The sequence below is a fragment of the Bicyclus anynana genome, chromosome 4 (assembly GCF_947172395.1).
Source record: "Bicyclus anynana chromosome 4, ilBicAnyn1.1, whole genome shotgun sequence".
NCBI lineage: Eukaryota > Metazoa > Arthropoda > Insecta > Lepidoptera > Nymphalidae > Bicyclus > Bicyclus anynana.
The window spans coordinates 12,619,356-12,634,887 of record NC_069086.1 but is presented as its reverse complement, the minus strand read 5'-3'; the positions used below and the strand labels follow the sequence as shown (position 1 = coordinate 12,634,887).

Below are 15,532 nucleotides of genomic sequence, written 5' to 3'. Positions count from 1 at the left end.
TTATTCCTCTATTAACACAACATATCATAAATATTTTGCATGCCTTTAACGGCAAAACATGTTTGGATCGAAATGTATGTTTAATTTTACTAACCATAACAATATGTATAACCCATGTTTAAAGCAAATAAATAAATTCTTATTATTATTATTATTATTAATATTAACTAATATTTTTTTAAACCCAAGGTTGCCTTGAGGGAATCGCTACGTAGCGACAAGGCTGCTTCTTGTATCCTAATACTACACTTTTTTTGTTTTTATTTGTTTTTTCTTATGTTGTGGTGTACAAATAAAGTATATAGAAATACATAAATAACATTGTAAACAGTAAATACTAATATGAATCTGAACTTTAAGCTTTAAAGGCTCTACGCTTGCTATTTGGAATGCAATTTACAGAAGTAATAGAAGCCAACAAGGCTACCAGATTTTATCTGTGTTAACTTAATGGCAAAATACACGCTTTGTTGCATACAAAGTGTAGTTAGTTATTTTTCCACTTCGTTAGAGTTGGAGCAACACAAAGCTTTTGCTTTGGACGTTTATTTTTGTATCTGTCTAGTATCTAGACTTATTGCATTAAGCGTGTACATAACAGTGAAGATGCCCTATAAAAAAATATACGTACAGCTACGTTGTCTAGTCCATTTCTTTAGGATACTCGTGATTTTCGTTAATATAACCAACTAATTAACTCATCAATACATAAATAATTGAAAAGTTATTTTTTTTTTAATTCCAAAATAATTTTTTTTGAATTCTCATGATTTTTCATTTGGTGTATCACACAATGAAGTTTGTAAAAGTTTTTTTTTTCAACTTTCCATCTTAGCCCCCATAAGTGCCCCCTATATTCAAATTTTACCTATTCGCGATAAATTATTATAATAAATTGGTTTGGTTTATTCGGAGAAAACAGACAGACATTAAAATGTGCGCGAGTGAGATTATAAGGGTTCCTTTTTTGTACTACGTACGTTCGGAACCCTAAAAACAAAGATTATCGGGATATTTGTAAAATAAATAAGATTATAAATTTTCAAAATCAATCAAAAATCTTGTAACGTGAAGATGAAAAATCATATTTTTAGTTATATAATGATTTATTTATTTTGCTATCATCCGCGAAAATTCGGCGAACCCATGCGACAACGTCACCCAGGTCCGACAAAATACTCAAACTTTGCAATTGCACGTTGTAGAGTCAACATCTCCTGAGGATGCTCCGGTTTCGGGGTGAAACGTACGTAGAGAGTATTTTGTCGGACCTGGGTGACGTTGTCGCATGGGTTCGCCGAATTTTCGCGGATGATAGCAAAATAAATAAATCATTATATAATCATGATGAACTTCCGCAAAGTAACGCCTGCTTCTATCCAACATATTTTTAGTATTATTTTCATTTAAATATTCAATGTGATATTTTTTATTACATGAAGTATAAACATAAACGCACAAATTACAAAGATATTTGTAAATTTGTTTGAACGCCCATACATATCTAACCATTTTAGTGCTATTTAGTATGGAGAGCGTTTTTAAGCAATCCGTGGCAAAGCCGCAAATATGACTCTTTAAATCCCTGTAGTTCTGAAAGTAATAATCGCAGATACTCTGTTACTTTTACAAAATTGCTTTACATACTCTTCATTTTATACAATTTAAAAAACTGCTATCATCCTTATTGCACAGGAACATCACTATCCGAACATACATAAAGAATACCGGTTTCAAGAGGAAAGCGTTTGTTTGAACTGTTTACATAACGCATTATAGTCGCATGCCGTATGATTAACATAATATCACATAACGCCGGTTGTCAATAAACCTAATTCTGGGAGAAATCACAAGCGTTGACGTTTATTTGGCAATATTGACACGGTGTAGACATTACATATGTATACAAATTATGTAATAATTAGTGCGGATATGTTAGTATGAGATCCGGCATACGAAATATATTATACCCTCATCTGTTATTATTATTTATTAGGGATAAGAAATAAATCTATACTAATACTAGCGGACCCGCTCAAGCTTCGCTTTGACTTATTAATTTATTTATTTGCACTTCTTCCCTATCCCTACCTTACACTACCCTACTCCTACCCCTACCCCTACCCTACCCCTACCCTACCTCTACTCTACCCCTACCCTACCCTACCCTACAACTACCCTACCGCTACCCTACCGCTACCCTACCCTACAACTACCCTACCGCTACCCTACCCCTACCCTATCCCATAATCCTACCCTACCACTACCCTACCGCTACCCTACCACTACCCTACCCTAGGATTTAGGGGTTTGAAAAATAGATATTGGCCGATTGTCAGACCTACTGAATATGCACAAAAACTTCATCAAAATCGGTCAAGCCGTTTCAAAGGAGTATGGCAACGAAAACTGTGACACGATAATTTTCTATATTAGATTATAAAGCTGTTTGTTTGCCTGCTTGCTCATCATATCAGATCATTGACGTCCACTGCAGGACATAGGCATTTTGTAGGGACTTCTAACATCACGATCCTGAACCGCATCCAGCGAATCCCTGCGACTCGCTTGTTGTCGTCAGTCCATCTGTTGGGGGGTCGACCAACACTGCGCTTTCTAGTGCGGGGTCGCCATTCCAGCACCTTAGGACCACAACGTCCATCGGCTCTACAAAATGACTACGAATTGTGCTGCTATTTCGGCTCACTGCTGAGCTCGAGTCTCCTCTCAGAATGAGAGGGATTAGGCCAATAGTCCACCATGCTGGCCTTAATGCGGATTGGCAGACTTCACACACGCAGAGAATTAAGAAAATTTTCTGGTATGCAGGTTTCCTCACGATGTTTACCTTAACCGTTTGAGACACGTGATATTTAATTTCTTAAAATGCACACAACTGAAAAGTTGGAGGTGCATGCCCTGGACCGGATTAGAACCCACAAATCGGAATCGGAGGCAGAGGTCATATCCATACTTCTATTTACATCATTATAATTAATTGAATGAACATTTATTTTACATCCTTAAACTGTTCGAAACGTTTTCGGTTAAAATGAAATTGGAAAATTCTTTTCTCATCCGCAGCGGCGCAATAAAGTAATATTTTAACAGATCCAGGTGCGAGTGCAGAGAAATACTGCTCGGGAGGATGACAAGAAATTCACTTAAAAGTCGGTCTAGCGCTGGATACTCGTATTCACATGCCGAGTAACTAGAGTAACAGTTGTTTACATTTGTGTTACAAAAACATCCCGTAAAACCTCTTTGTGATTCTTCTGCTAACTTATTACTAAAATATTATAAAAAATAAGAAAACTAATGTCGAACGAAGGTTATGATTCACAACATTTGTCAGGACAACTTAATTAACAAATCAAACTGTAACCAAAATAAGACCCTAGAATGGCCTTGAGTGAAGTCACGCACTTGTAAATGTTGTGTAGGGTTAAAGGATCCTTTGACTGTTAACAAACACTCCTCGTTGAAAGATCATTTCACCGGTCACAGGCGGTCAAGCTTGCAGCGCTGTCTGCAACGCGCGTGAAATGTGGGTAGTGAAAAAATATCGAATCCACACCAAATTAGCCATATTTCGATATTTTAGAGGCAGCGTTCTATACTCGACCATCTGTAGTCTGCGTTATGTATTATTATTATAGATTACTTCAATATACAGTTCAAAGTATCGACATTGCTTGCTGCACAATGCTACAGCTAAAATGATCTATGAATGTACGTGATACGCATTTGCGTGTAATATAGTCGGACCATAAATTATAAATACTCGTATATAGAAGTGTACAAATAGCAAACAAAGGAAAATTCATTTTGTAATTAATATTAATTAGACATTTTCAGCTGCAGCTTATTTTTAAACAGCCAAAACAAGAACAACACAGTTTAATTGCTTATTTCTGCCATTACTACGTACTTACTAATTACCCACTATAATGATTTAAAGTAACAGTACTACGTACTAAGTACCTATTATAATAATTTAAAGTAACAGTACTCGTACTGCGTATTAAGTACCTATTATAATTTAAAGTAACAGTATTCGTACTACGTACTAATACCTATTATAATTTAAAGTAACAGTATTCGTACTACGTACTAAGTACCTATTATAATTTAAAGTAAATGCGTGTCGCGATAATACACGATTAAGAGCAGACCAATAATGAAAAATACCAAGCATTTATTACTGTTAATTGTATGTCGCCATATACTTATTTCGCAGCAAATATATATTTTAATTACGTTCACTAACGAACAACTTTTAAAACGTCACACTTAAAAAGGTGTTTCCATTTTTGTTTCAGATATTGCGATGTGTGTGAAATCGTAACAGCCTTCACGGATTATAGCTTATTGGAACAAATTGGCAATGCATTATTATTGAGAAACGTACGCGATGTTTAAAACAAACATGTTGGTAGTGACATTATTTGTGTTGGTGTGTGTTGTAAGTGGTGAAGTGAACCGTACTGTGTCGGGGTCCAGAATGGCGTGGATGAAGGGTCTGCTGGACCATCACGATTGGATGCAGATCCTGGATGGGAACCACACTGTGCCTCGAGAGTGCGAGGCGGATTTGAGGCAGTACATCACTGCTTTGAACGACGGCTCGCTGTGGGCTTCGAAAAGTAAGTTTTACGACAAAGATTTATACTAATATCGTATGTACAACTCGTGCGAATTAACTTGACACCTGACTCAAATGACGTAAATTTCTATTGTGTATAAAGTTTTGATTTATTAGTGTCCGACCGAAATCGGTTTCGGCCAAGGTTCGGCGAAAAAACGGGTTTAGTTAATTGCAAGTAATACTACTAATGTACAACAAGTAGAAAGTACTAATACTAATATTTATTATATTATATTAGTTTTCAGTATACTTTAAAACTGCGTCAATCGCTTCCAAATGCATATAAATCGGTTGATTTGTTCCGTAGTGATCAAATTTTAAGTGTTTCAAAAGAAGTTTCTTTAAATTTAGGTTTCGGTATTGGTTTCGGCCGAAACTGAAACTGAAGTTGAAATTTAAATTCGTTTTCGGTTTCAAATCGGCCGGGCAATGATGATAACTGTGATGCTATCACTACTTAGCGCCCTCGCGTGGCGAAGCGGGAGGAGGGTCCATTTTCAAGCCAGGTGTCAAATTCATTCGCACGCGTTATATACATAGTAATTCGTAATATTTTTTTTAATTACATAGCTTCTAATTATTATTACATGATATATGGCATTTCCCCTTAGCTATACATATAAATGTTGACAACGAAGGTTTCAATTTTATTTTAATTAAATAGAACCTTCTTTTAAGAACTCAATTAAGAATTACTAACAATAACAAACAGAAGGTCTATTGCTAATGCAAAACAAACAGACCTCGCTCGGTCAATAGTCTTTCTAGAAACGACCTCTAGATGCATTTATATAATGTTTCTCAGACCTCTTACTATCTTAAACCAATCTCAAGTAAATGTATTTATTTACAAATATCTGGGTTAAGGATTACAAGTGCAATATATCAAATCCTTTAGTAGCGTGTTAACTCGTATTTAGACAGCCTAGGTAACCTTGCATAACTTACAATTGCATATAAATTTTATTACCTAAAATTAGTCGAAACCTAGTAAGTACGCTCAATGTTTCATCCTTGAGTGTATTTCCATACTATAATACTTTATAAAATATAATATAATCAAAATAGTTGGTCAATATTACGCAATACAATAATTATTGAACAATTAAGGGTAGTCGTAGTATTGAGGTAGGCCTTTCTTTTTTGTTTTTTTTATTATGTACAACTATGCTCCATGCTAAACTTAGTTTTTTGTAAAGCATATTAAAATCTAATTAGTATATGCTGTAATTAGTGAAAAAATACTAACAGATAGACAGGAATAAAACGATTTCTATCTCACCTATTTGGTTATCCAGGTTATTAGCGTCTGCGAGCTTTACATGCAAATCAGGCACATTACATGTGGCACGTCGATTCGCTTTCTACAAACGCTAACGCTTCGAAAACTAAAAAAATGTATGCTAGTGACAGACGAGGTAGCTCGGTGGATATTACCTCTGCCTCCGATTCCAGAGGGTGTGGGTTCGAAACGGGCATGCAACTCCAACTTTTCCGATCTGTGCATTTTAAGAAATTAAATATCACGTGTCTCAAACGGTAAAGGAAAATATCGTGAGGAAACCTGCATACCAAAGAATTTTCTTAATTCTCTGCGTGTGTGAAGTCTTGGGCCAGCGTGGTGGATTGGCCTAACCCTACTCATTCTGAGAGGAGACTCGAACTCAACAGTGAGCCGAATATGGGTTTATAACGAAGAAGTGGCAAATCCGATCGATAACTTGATCACGTGACCTGTTGATATCAAATGTCATTCCCATACATTTATTAATTATCGAAGCGTTTGCGATAGTAGAAAGAGAAGAGAATCGACGTGCCACATGGCTACGGACCCAGCTTATTTAAGTGATTATTAAATATTTAGATTTAGACTTCTCAATCTCAATCTCTACATTACAATCTAAACATTAGCATTAGTTGCTACGTAAAGGTAAAATGTCTTAATAATATCAACGGCTGAACCGATTTAACTGAAAATTGGCAGGGAGGTAGTTTACAGCCAGGAAAAGGACATAGGATACTTTTTCTCCCGTTCGACAGCATTCCCGTGTGACTTGACATGAAACGCAAAACGCAAATGAAAGCTATGTAATTGACGTATAATGACAGATATGTAATGACGTATGAATGACAATTTGATATTTTATTATATAGTAGGGTAGGAGTAAGGTAGGAGTAGGGTAGGGGTAAGGTGGGGATAGGGTAGGGGTAGGGTAGGGGTAGGCTTAGTTGAAAGTTTACATCGAGTTTCACGCGGACGAAGTCGCGGGCGTCCGGTAGTTAATTATAAAGGCGTAAGTTTGTATTCGTATAACTGTAAGTATGTATGTTTGTTACTCTTTCACTGCGTAGCTACTGAACCGAATGGCGATGGGTTATACCATGGATTTTTGTATCACAAATGGCTATTGTTCCCGAAGAATTTGAGAAAGCAGAATTTTACGAACGATTTTTTTGCGGCCGTCCTGTTTATTACACACTGCTTGTGATAGTGTCTATGAAGTATTTGTAATTGTGTTCATTCATATACATTTGCACAAACGTTAGATGTAAGTGTGGTGAGATACAGGAAAAAAACAATTTAGATTCACCAATTTTGCCATCATTATCATTATCGAATAAGCGTGGACTGAAATCTATTAACGCCGAGTTATACGTTTTTATTAGAATACTAAATTGCTATGCGCATTGCACGTTATTTAAAGATTATGTAATATAAATCCTAAGTACTTCCTAAATAAGGTCTATTATACAACGGTTGGGTTTAAACAATCGTAAAAATTTCCACAGCCCCCAACGAAGGTTCAATGTAAATTAAAACTTTATTACGAATAATTACGCAACGGAATAGGTTTATAGGGTCACAGACCTCGTTTACTTTGTAATTGCGCATAGTTAATGCCTCTCCGTGTCTAATTATATAATCGACGGCAACGAATCTCGCGTAAGAACCACCGGTAGTAGGCTCGGTACCGGCTTTTCAATGATACATATTACTAAATAATTTACCGTTGCTACTTTATCGGTGTAACCAATTAGCCTATTTTAATAGAGAGGTGGTTTTGAGATTAGATATATTTTTTTTTTTATTCAAGACAAGTTAGCCCTTGACCTACAATCTCACCTGATGTTAAGTGACGATGCAGTCTAAGATAATAATAATTTACCGTCGCTACTTTATCGGTGTGACCAACTAGCCTAATTTTAAAGAGAGGTGATTTGAGATTAGATCCTTTTTTTTTATTCAAGACAAGTTAGCTTTTGACTGAAAATCTCACCTAATGTTAAGTGACGATTCAGTCTAGGTTAATAATAATTTACCGTCGCTACTTTATCGGTGTAACCAATTAGCCTATTTTAATAGACAGGTGATTTTAAGATCAGATCCCTTCTTTTTTTATTCAAGACAAGTTAGCTTTTGACTGCAATCTCACCTGATGTTACCTAAATGACGATGCAGTCTAAGATTTAAGCGGGCTAATCGTCAGAGGTATGGGTACCTGCAACAAGTTTATTTTACCCATAGCCCTGATGATTTCTACACGGCATCGTACCGGAATGCTAAATCTAGACGGGTAACTATAGCCATGGCCGAAGCTCACCACCAGACCTTAGGTCAAAGGAGTCAGGTTGCTTGACTCTATATCGACCAATGTCAGATGTTAATTATTATAACGAGCGGGATGGCTTAGCTTGCTATCCAAGGCCTGGGAATGTACCTAGTTTTTCAGCTCCGCCATGTTATTAAAAAAATCTTGGAAGTGATAAAACCTCAATTTTGTAAGTCTCAAAATTCGAACCCAGGACCTCATGAGCCATGGGATTACTACAGTTGAACTTGACCTAAACAAATAAACTTTGCAAGTATTTATTTCGTAAAGCTTTCAACATCAATAAGACACCAGATGACAAAAAAGAATCTTACCTAAAAACCAATACATCCGTTTTTTCGTGGACACTCAAAATGGACTTAATCTTGACTAGATACGAATACGATATTATCCGAAGTAGGTATATTTTGAGATGATTGACCTGAATACAAACGTGCGTAGTAAATGCCTTTCCATGACTTATTATGTAACCGTGAACGAGTCACGTGCGCGGCGCGGCAAAAAACTCGTCCGCAGAAGGCGTGTCGCCAGCTACATAGTATAAGAGTCAACCATACAAATTTATAGTCTTTTTATTAATAATAAAAATAATCAAGAATGTTGATATCTAACGTTTTATTGCGTTTCATTGACGTAGAATGCTACGTACGAGTATCAAGTAAGCGTGAAAAACATAAACCCAATGAATAAGTTTTATATATGTTTGTAACAATTTAGTCTTATATTTAATTTAAAAATCCACAAAGACCCCAAATACCAAAAAGTTATACTTGTGAGTTAAAATCCTAAACTATGAAAATAAATAAAATCACTAGATACATAATTGATTTATACGTAAATTACGTTCAAGATTTTTATTATTAATTTATAATTGTTGCAATATCGCGTGTTATAAATTTTTAATCTTATACTGTATATCTTCTCCTGAAATTTTAAAATCATAATAAATACTAACAGGACCTGACTGAAATCATAATCATTAAAACTATATTGGAATAATTGTGGTCTGTAATATTTGTAAGTACAAAACCAATAGACAGACTTAAACAGACGAAGGATGTTTACTGTAAAAATATGTTTAGTTTACTTTGAAGAATTTCGTACAGTTTATTTTTCAACATTAGAGGATATTTAAACTTATAAACTAACATGAAATTTAACAACAATACTACTCACTAAATACATAGGCCTTGAGCTTATATGGTTAACAAGTAGTATTTTAGTCAAAGGATGTTTGCCTTTGTGAATTTAATATACTTTGCGTTTGCTCTTTTAACATCAAACATACTTTACCAAGTTTAGTTTGCTTAACTAATGAAATACTCGTATATATGAGTTGCGTTTCCTTTTCATACGAAATATAAAAGTTTCGTTTTGTTATAAAATATTGGGTAGGTATTGTGGTTATATCGCTAAGCTAATTCTTGTGGTGGGCTTTTCGACTATGTTTATGCTATTGTTAACATCGACTTAATTTATTTTATTTTCAACTGACACCAAATAAAGGAATCAAACATAAACTTAAATTGATGTTTATCTTTATTACCACCTACCTCAGCATATTTTTAACTGTGATTATATTTTGATACTTGTGTACTGTTTTTAAACCAAATTTAATTAGAATTAGAATTCTATTTGTATGGGATGTCAAAAATAAAATGTCACTAATAACGAAGTTGCAGGAAATGCAGGGACAGTACATAAAACATAATATATCCTATTGTCATTACTATCAGCATAATTTAACAACCCAATACAGAGTCAGACATCCCTCCATATAGGAGAGAAGATTTGGAGCATAGAACCACCATGCTGCTACAATGCATGTTGGTGAGCTTAGGGCTTTAACTTTTTATCTATACTAATATTATAAAGAGTAAAGATTTGATCGTTTGTTTGTTTGCATTGAATAGGCTCCGAAACTACTGAAATGATTTGAAAAATTCTTTCACTGTTGGGAAGCTACACTATCCCCGGGTGCTATAGGCTATATTTAATCCCCGTATTCCGACAGGAAAGGATACTATGCGGATGAAACCGTGTGGCGTCTGCTAGTATATATTGTGTACCATTATATCAAATACATTTAATCAAATGAAATATTTTAAGTAAATTTAATACATTTCTTAACACCGCTATAAAATTTTCAGACGGTATTTATTTTTAAGTTCTGCGAGTATGCATTTCGTTGTATTACTTTAATTTCCTTTTACCATTAAATAACTTGCCGGCCGCGTGGTGCAGTGGGCAGTGACCCTGCTTTCTGCATCCACGGCCGTGGGTTCGATTCCCACAACTGGAAAATATTTGTGTGATGAGCATGGGTGTTTTCCAGTGTCTGTGTATATTTATACATTATATAAGTATTTATATGTAGTATATAAATGTATATTAATATTATAATATCAACTATCTTAGTACCCATAACACAAGCTACTCTGTATGCTTACATTGGGGCTAGATAGTGATGTGTATTGTTTAAGTATATTTATTTATAATTATTTATTTATAACTTTAAACTTTCTCTTTTATACTGTTAACTGTGAATATGGTTCAAGAAACGCTTTACTATATGTGCAGTAAAATAAATTCACTTGTATTTAAAAAAAATAGTGGAAACATTCATAGATGAAAAGGTAACATTATGAATACCGAAATACAGAGTTTAACTTCTGGAATTACATTTCCGTTTCCATTCGAAAAATTTTGTACCTTTCCGATTCTTTACTATTCGTGTATATTGCATGACTTCAAAGGATTCTATTTTGCAAGGCGGTATGAAATTTTAAATTTTCTTTTTAGAAAAGAATGTAATCCTGTAGCGAAAATTTCTAGTACAGAATTTCCGATTTATATTTTCTAATACTTTGATATAACAAACTAGCAACCACGGATTTGTACGGTTAGCCGAACATAGCCACACGTCTGTGTGCCTAGTGGGAGTTTTCAATGTGTTCATACTGATACTATCGCGTTAACGTAAACGCGAATCTATATGGAATTGAAACAGTTGTGCAGTAGTGCCACTAGATGGCGCTGTTTCGATTCCTTAGAAATTACTGTGACGATCGCGTTTACGTTAACGCGATCGTCACAGTATCAAACTGCCACTATTAGGCCCTCTGATATACGAATATGTGTAACGGCGCACGCCAGTAAAATCGATTTTTTTTCCAAAATTTACAACAATGAATTTACTTAGAAACTTTATGACCTACTTAATATTTACCTACTTATTAATTACTCTTTATATTTTTGAATTGAAATTGAAAATCACATGAAAATCCTTTTAGTAAGTATTGAGTTCTTTGAGTTCAAACAAACAGACCTGCTAGCCTATTCACTGTTTTGGTCTTTATTATGAACCTATACATAAACATCAAATCAATCGCCACAATCGCAATCACTGGAATATCACAAAATCCATCAGTAAGCACCGGATTACATTTTTAAATTGAATCTTAATTTCGTTTTTTTTTTATTTTAATTAAATAAAAAACAAATTATCTAGTGATAGACACCAAAAAAAAATATAATAAGAGTAATACACGTGATATATATAAATCCGTGGACACTTTATATGATAAACCGACAAAATTTTATACGCCGCAAAAGCTTTTCATAACTTATCGGTTTCATTGAAAAGGGACTTAAGCACACACCCGTACACATCTAAACACCCATTTATCACTGAAAAAAAGGCTTTTTTATTCGTTTCGTCGCACGAAAATAATCTGTTATGCGAACATAATGAGAATTAAGAATAGGAATAGGAATAGTTGACACTTTTTTTAAATGGTCTTAAAGTGTTAAAATTAAAAAAATAATTTTTTGAGACGTGATTACATAAAATTTTTTTTAATAAATTTTTAAATATTTTCTTACAATACGAGCCAAAAGGCCATTATGGTCTACATTTTAAATGTTTTATGACGTCACATTGACAAATGTCCTACAGCAAACGGAGCGTTTGACAAAAATATAGTTTGACGTTTATTGCATCTAGTAACATTGTGACATCACAAAATGGACGACAGCGTGTTTGACGTTTGGTAAATTTAAAAAAATACATGATTTTTAAATCAAGTTTTATAAGAAATCCTTAACTTTTATTAATTAATATCGATATAATAAGAGCTTTATCATATGTACTATACAAAATATTATGAATATACAAAAAAATTGGAATCTAACTGCAAATTATTTGTATTTTACCTGCTAGAGATTAACAGACTCCCATTTGCAATAAGGAATGGTCCTTTCAATACAATCAAAAAACTATATTAATTTTGTGTATTGATATGTAGGTATATATTTAGATTACCTACTTTTATAAAACTGTAATGGTCTGGTGATATATTGATTTTCTTTTAATTTGGTTTTGTTATGTTAATTTGGCAAATTCACATCAAAACAATATTTCTTTGCCATCGCTTTTGACCCCTTTAAGCTAACATCAAAAAGAAGGGTATTTCTAGAGATGCACCGACTAGTACCCGGTCGACTATTAGGCCTCTATACAACCGACTAGTCGGCTAGTTAGATAGTCGGCAAAAGTCATAGTCTAGTCATTTCTAGTTATTTATTTTGTTGAAGTGGAGCTCTCAGTAAAAATATAAAAAAAAGAACGATTGCTATTTTTTTTTTTCATTTAATAAGCATTATTTCTTCTTTTATTATCCATTGAATACAGTTGCAGTTCATGGTACCTACTGAACAAAAAGTTTAATTAAAAGTTCGACACGAAACTCTCAGAGCAAAAAGTACAATTTACAAAATTTTTGATGACACTCCAAAGTTTGTATTATGTTCAAGCTGAAAACTTATAACCAGAGTAGTACACAGTTTTTCCCTTCGCAGTCGCTCAGCCAAAATTTTGTTCATTGTTAAGTATGACTAACAAACAGATATGTTTTTTCAAATCAAATAGAGCATTTCTGCGCGCTTTCTCCACCCAACCTTGCTTGCCAGCATGTATGGAACCAAGTTATTTTTTGATAGGGGTTCACTTCCGTGTGCTCTTTGTCATTTAAGTTTTCGAACTCTATGCACTCAAAAATGGCGTGGTTAGGTGAGTCTTCTTCTCCGCAATAACAACAGGCTTCGCTAGCCGGTTTACTTATAGCATTGAGACATGTATTAAACCCATTTTCGGCTCACTGTTGAGCTCGAGTCTCCTCTTAGAATGAGAGGGGTTAGGCTAATAGTCCACGCTGGCCCAATGCGGATTGGCAGAGTTCACACACACAGAGAATTAAGAATTTTCTCTTGTATGCAGGTTTCCTCACGATGTTTTTCCTTCACCGTACGTGATATTTAATTTCTTAAAATGCACACAGCTGAAAAGTTGGAGGTGCATGCCACAGATCGGAATCGAACCCTCCGGAATCGGAGGTAGAGGTTATATCCACTGGGCTATCATGGCTCAATATTACTAGACAAATTAGCAATAGTGTCTACGATTTTTTTTAAAGTAGGTAAAGTAAACAAGACTACAATCTATCTACCAAACAAAATCCCATGTCACTCCAAAAGTTACAAGTCACCTATTTTTTTACGAACATAAATCGTCAAAAGACGACACACTTCTTTAGAATTCACTTTACGATTCATACAAGAATGTCTTATGTTCATAATTTATGAGTTTTTAAGCAACAAGCGAAATTCATTGTGAACGGAGGGGAAGCCTGAATATAATAAGATGAAAAATACAGAGTGTGTGAGATACAAAGGTGAAAAATAAAACGAATCTTTGGATATAAATAGATCAAGGTTTTTACCACCCAAGTATGAAAAAGATAGTAAAAAGCCTCAATAGCTAAATGGTAAAGGTGCTGAACTTATCACCGAGGGGTGGTGGTTAAACCCCTGCCCGCTTGGATTTTTTTGGTACACGCTCCTAACACAGTCTTTTCCGACTGGATGGGAATGGGAATATTACTCATATTTTAAAATATGGCAAGAATTCTTTATAAAAAACCATGGTGGTAATATCTACTTTTCCGGTCAAGCTACAAGTTTAGTACAAAAACTACTGTCTATTAAGTACAACAGTACAGAGCCGTGATAGCCCAGTGTATATGACCTTCGACTCGGATGGTGTAAGTTCGAATCCGGTCCCCTAACTTTTCAGTTATGTGCATTTTAAGAAATTAAATATCACGTGCCTCAAACGGTGAAGGAAAAACATCGTAAGGAAACCTGCACACCTGAGAATTTTCTTAATTATCTGCGTGTGTGAAGTCTGCCAATCCGCATTTGACCAGCGTGGTGGACTAAGATCTAACCCCTCTCATTCTGAGAGGAGACTCGTGCTTTACATTGAACTGAATATGGGTTGTTGATGATGACATCATAGCATCGTTTTACGTAATGTTACAGTTCATTAATTCAGCTAAGTAAGCAACCTACAAAAATCCCTATCTCTTTTCATAAAAATTTGAACGCCCGGGCGGGTTTGTGACACGGTAAAAGTCTTCCTTGTAAAGTTCAGAATACGTTACGTCCCTCGTAAAGAGTGACTAATATTGCAGCGCGCTGAGACTTTAGAGTTAAAGCAAGTGGAAGTAATTGTTAAATGGGTCTTCTAGTGATAATTATTACTGGTACTTGGTAATAAATTTTATAGATATCGCCTTTTAATGCAAGGCGTGGAATTTATTGCAAAATGGTTGTATTTGACGTAACCAGAAACTTACCTACACGAATTAATGTAAATAAAAAATAATAATTTTGTAAATAAATATTATAATAAATTAAACAAAGGACCCAATAGTTCCATGTTTTGAATTAAAAGATAGAAGATATCTAATCATAGGTATCTCTCTAAACAATCTCTGAACGCACTGTACCTACAGGTTCTATCAGTTTCGGCGGGCGCTCTGTGTCTGTGAATTGGAATGAAATGATTCGATCCGTTAAGGCAATTTGCGTTTTCATCGCGCCCAGATGTGTTCGCTATCAGGGGGAGATTACGAGGGTAGATGTATTAAAGCTGGTACATAATACTTTAATCTAAACACACTTACGAACCGTGATGACCTAGTGGATATGACCTCTGCTTCTGATTCCGGAGGGCGTGGGTTCGAATCCATTGTAAGAAATTAAATATCACGTGTTTCAAACGGTGAAGGAAAAACTTCGTGAGGAAACCTACATACCTGAGAATTTTCTTAATTCTCTAAGTGTGTGAAGTCTGCCAATTTGCATTTGGCCAGCGTGTTGGACTAAGGTTTAACGCCTAACCCTCTTTCTCAGATGAGACCCGTGTTCA

General features: G+C 34.8%; 1 protein-coding gene across 1 annotated transcript in view; it reads left to right on the top strand.

Moving 5' to 3' along the window:
- LOC112050169 (nose resistant to fluoxetine protein 6) overlaps nt 1–15,532 on the top strand; it is an 80,112-nt gene that overhangs the window by 19,309 nt on the left and 45,271 nt on the right. Inside the window, exon 2 of the mRNA XM_052891641.1 lies at nt 4,323–4,646. Within this exon, the coding sequence (XP_052747601.1) occupies nt 4,415–4,646 (232 nt within the window). The 5' untranslated portion in view covers nt 4,323–4,414. The remainder of the gene's footprint in view (nt 1–4,322; nt 4,647–15,532) is intronic.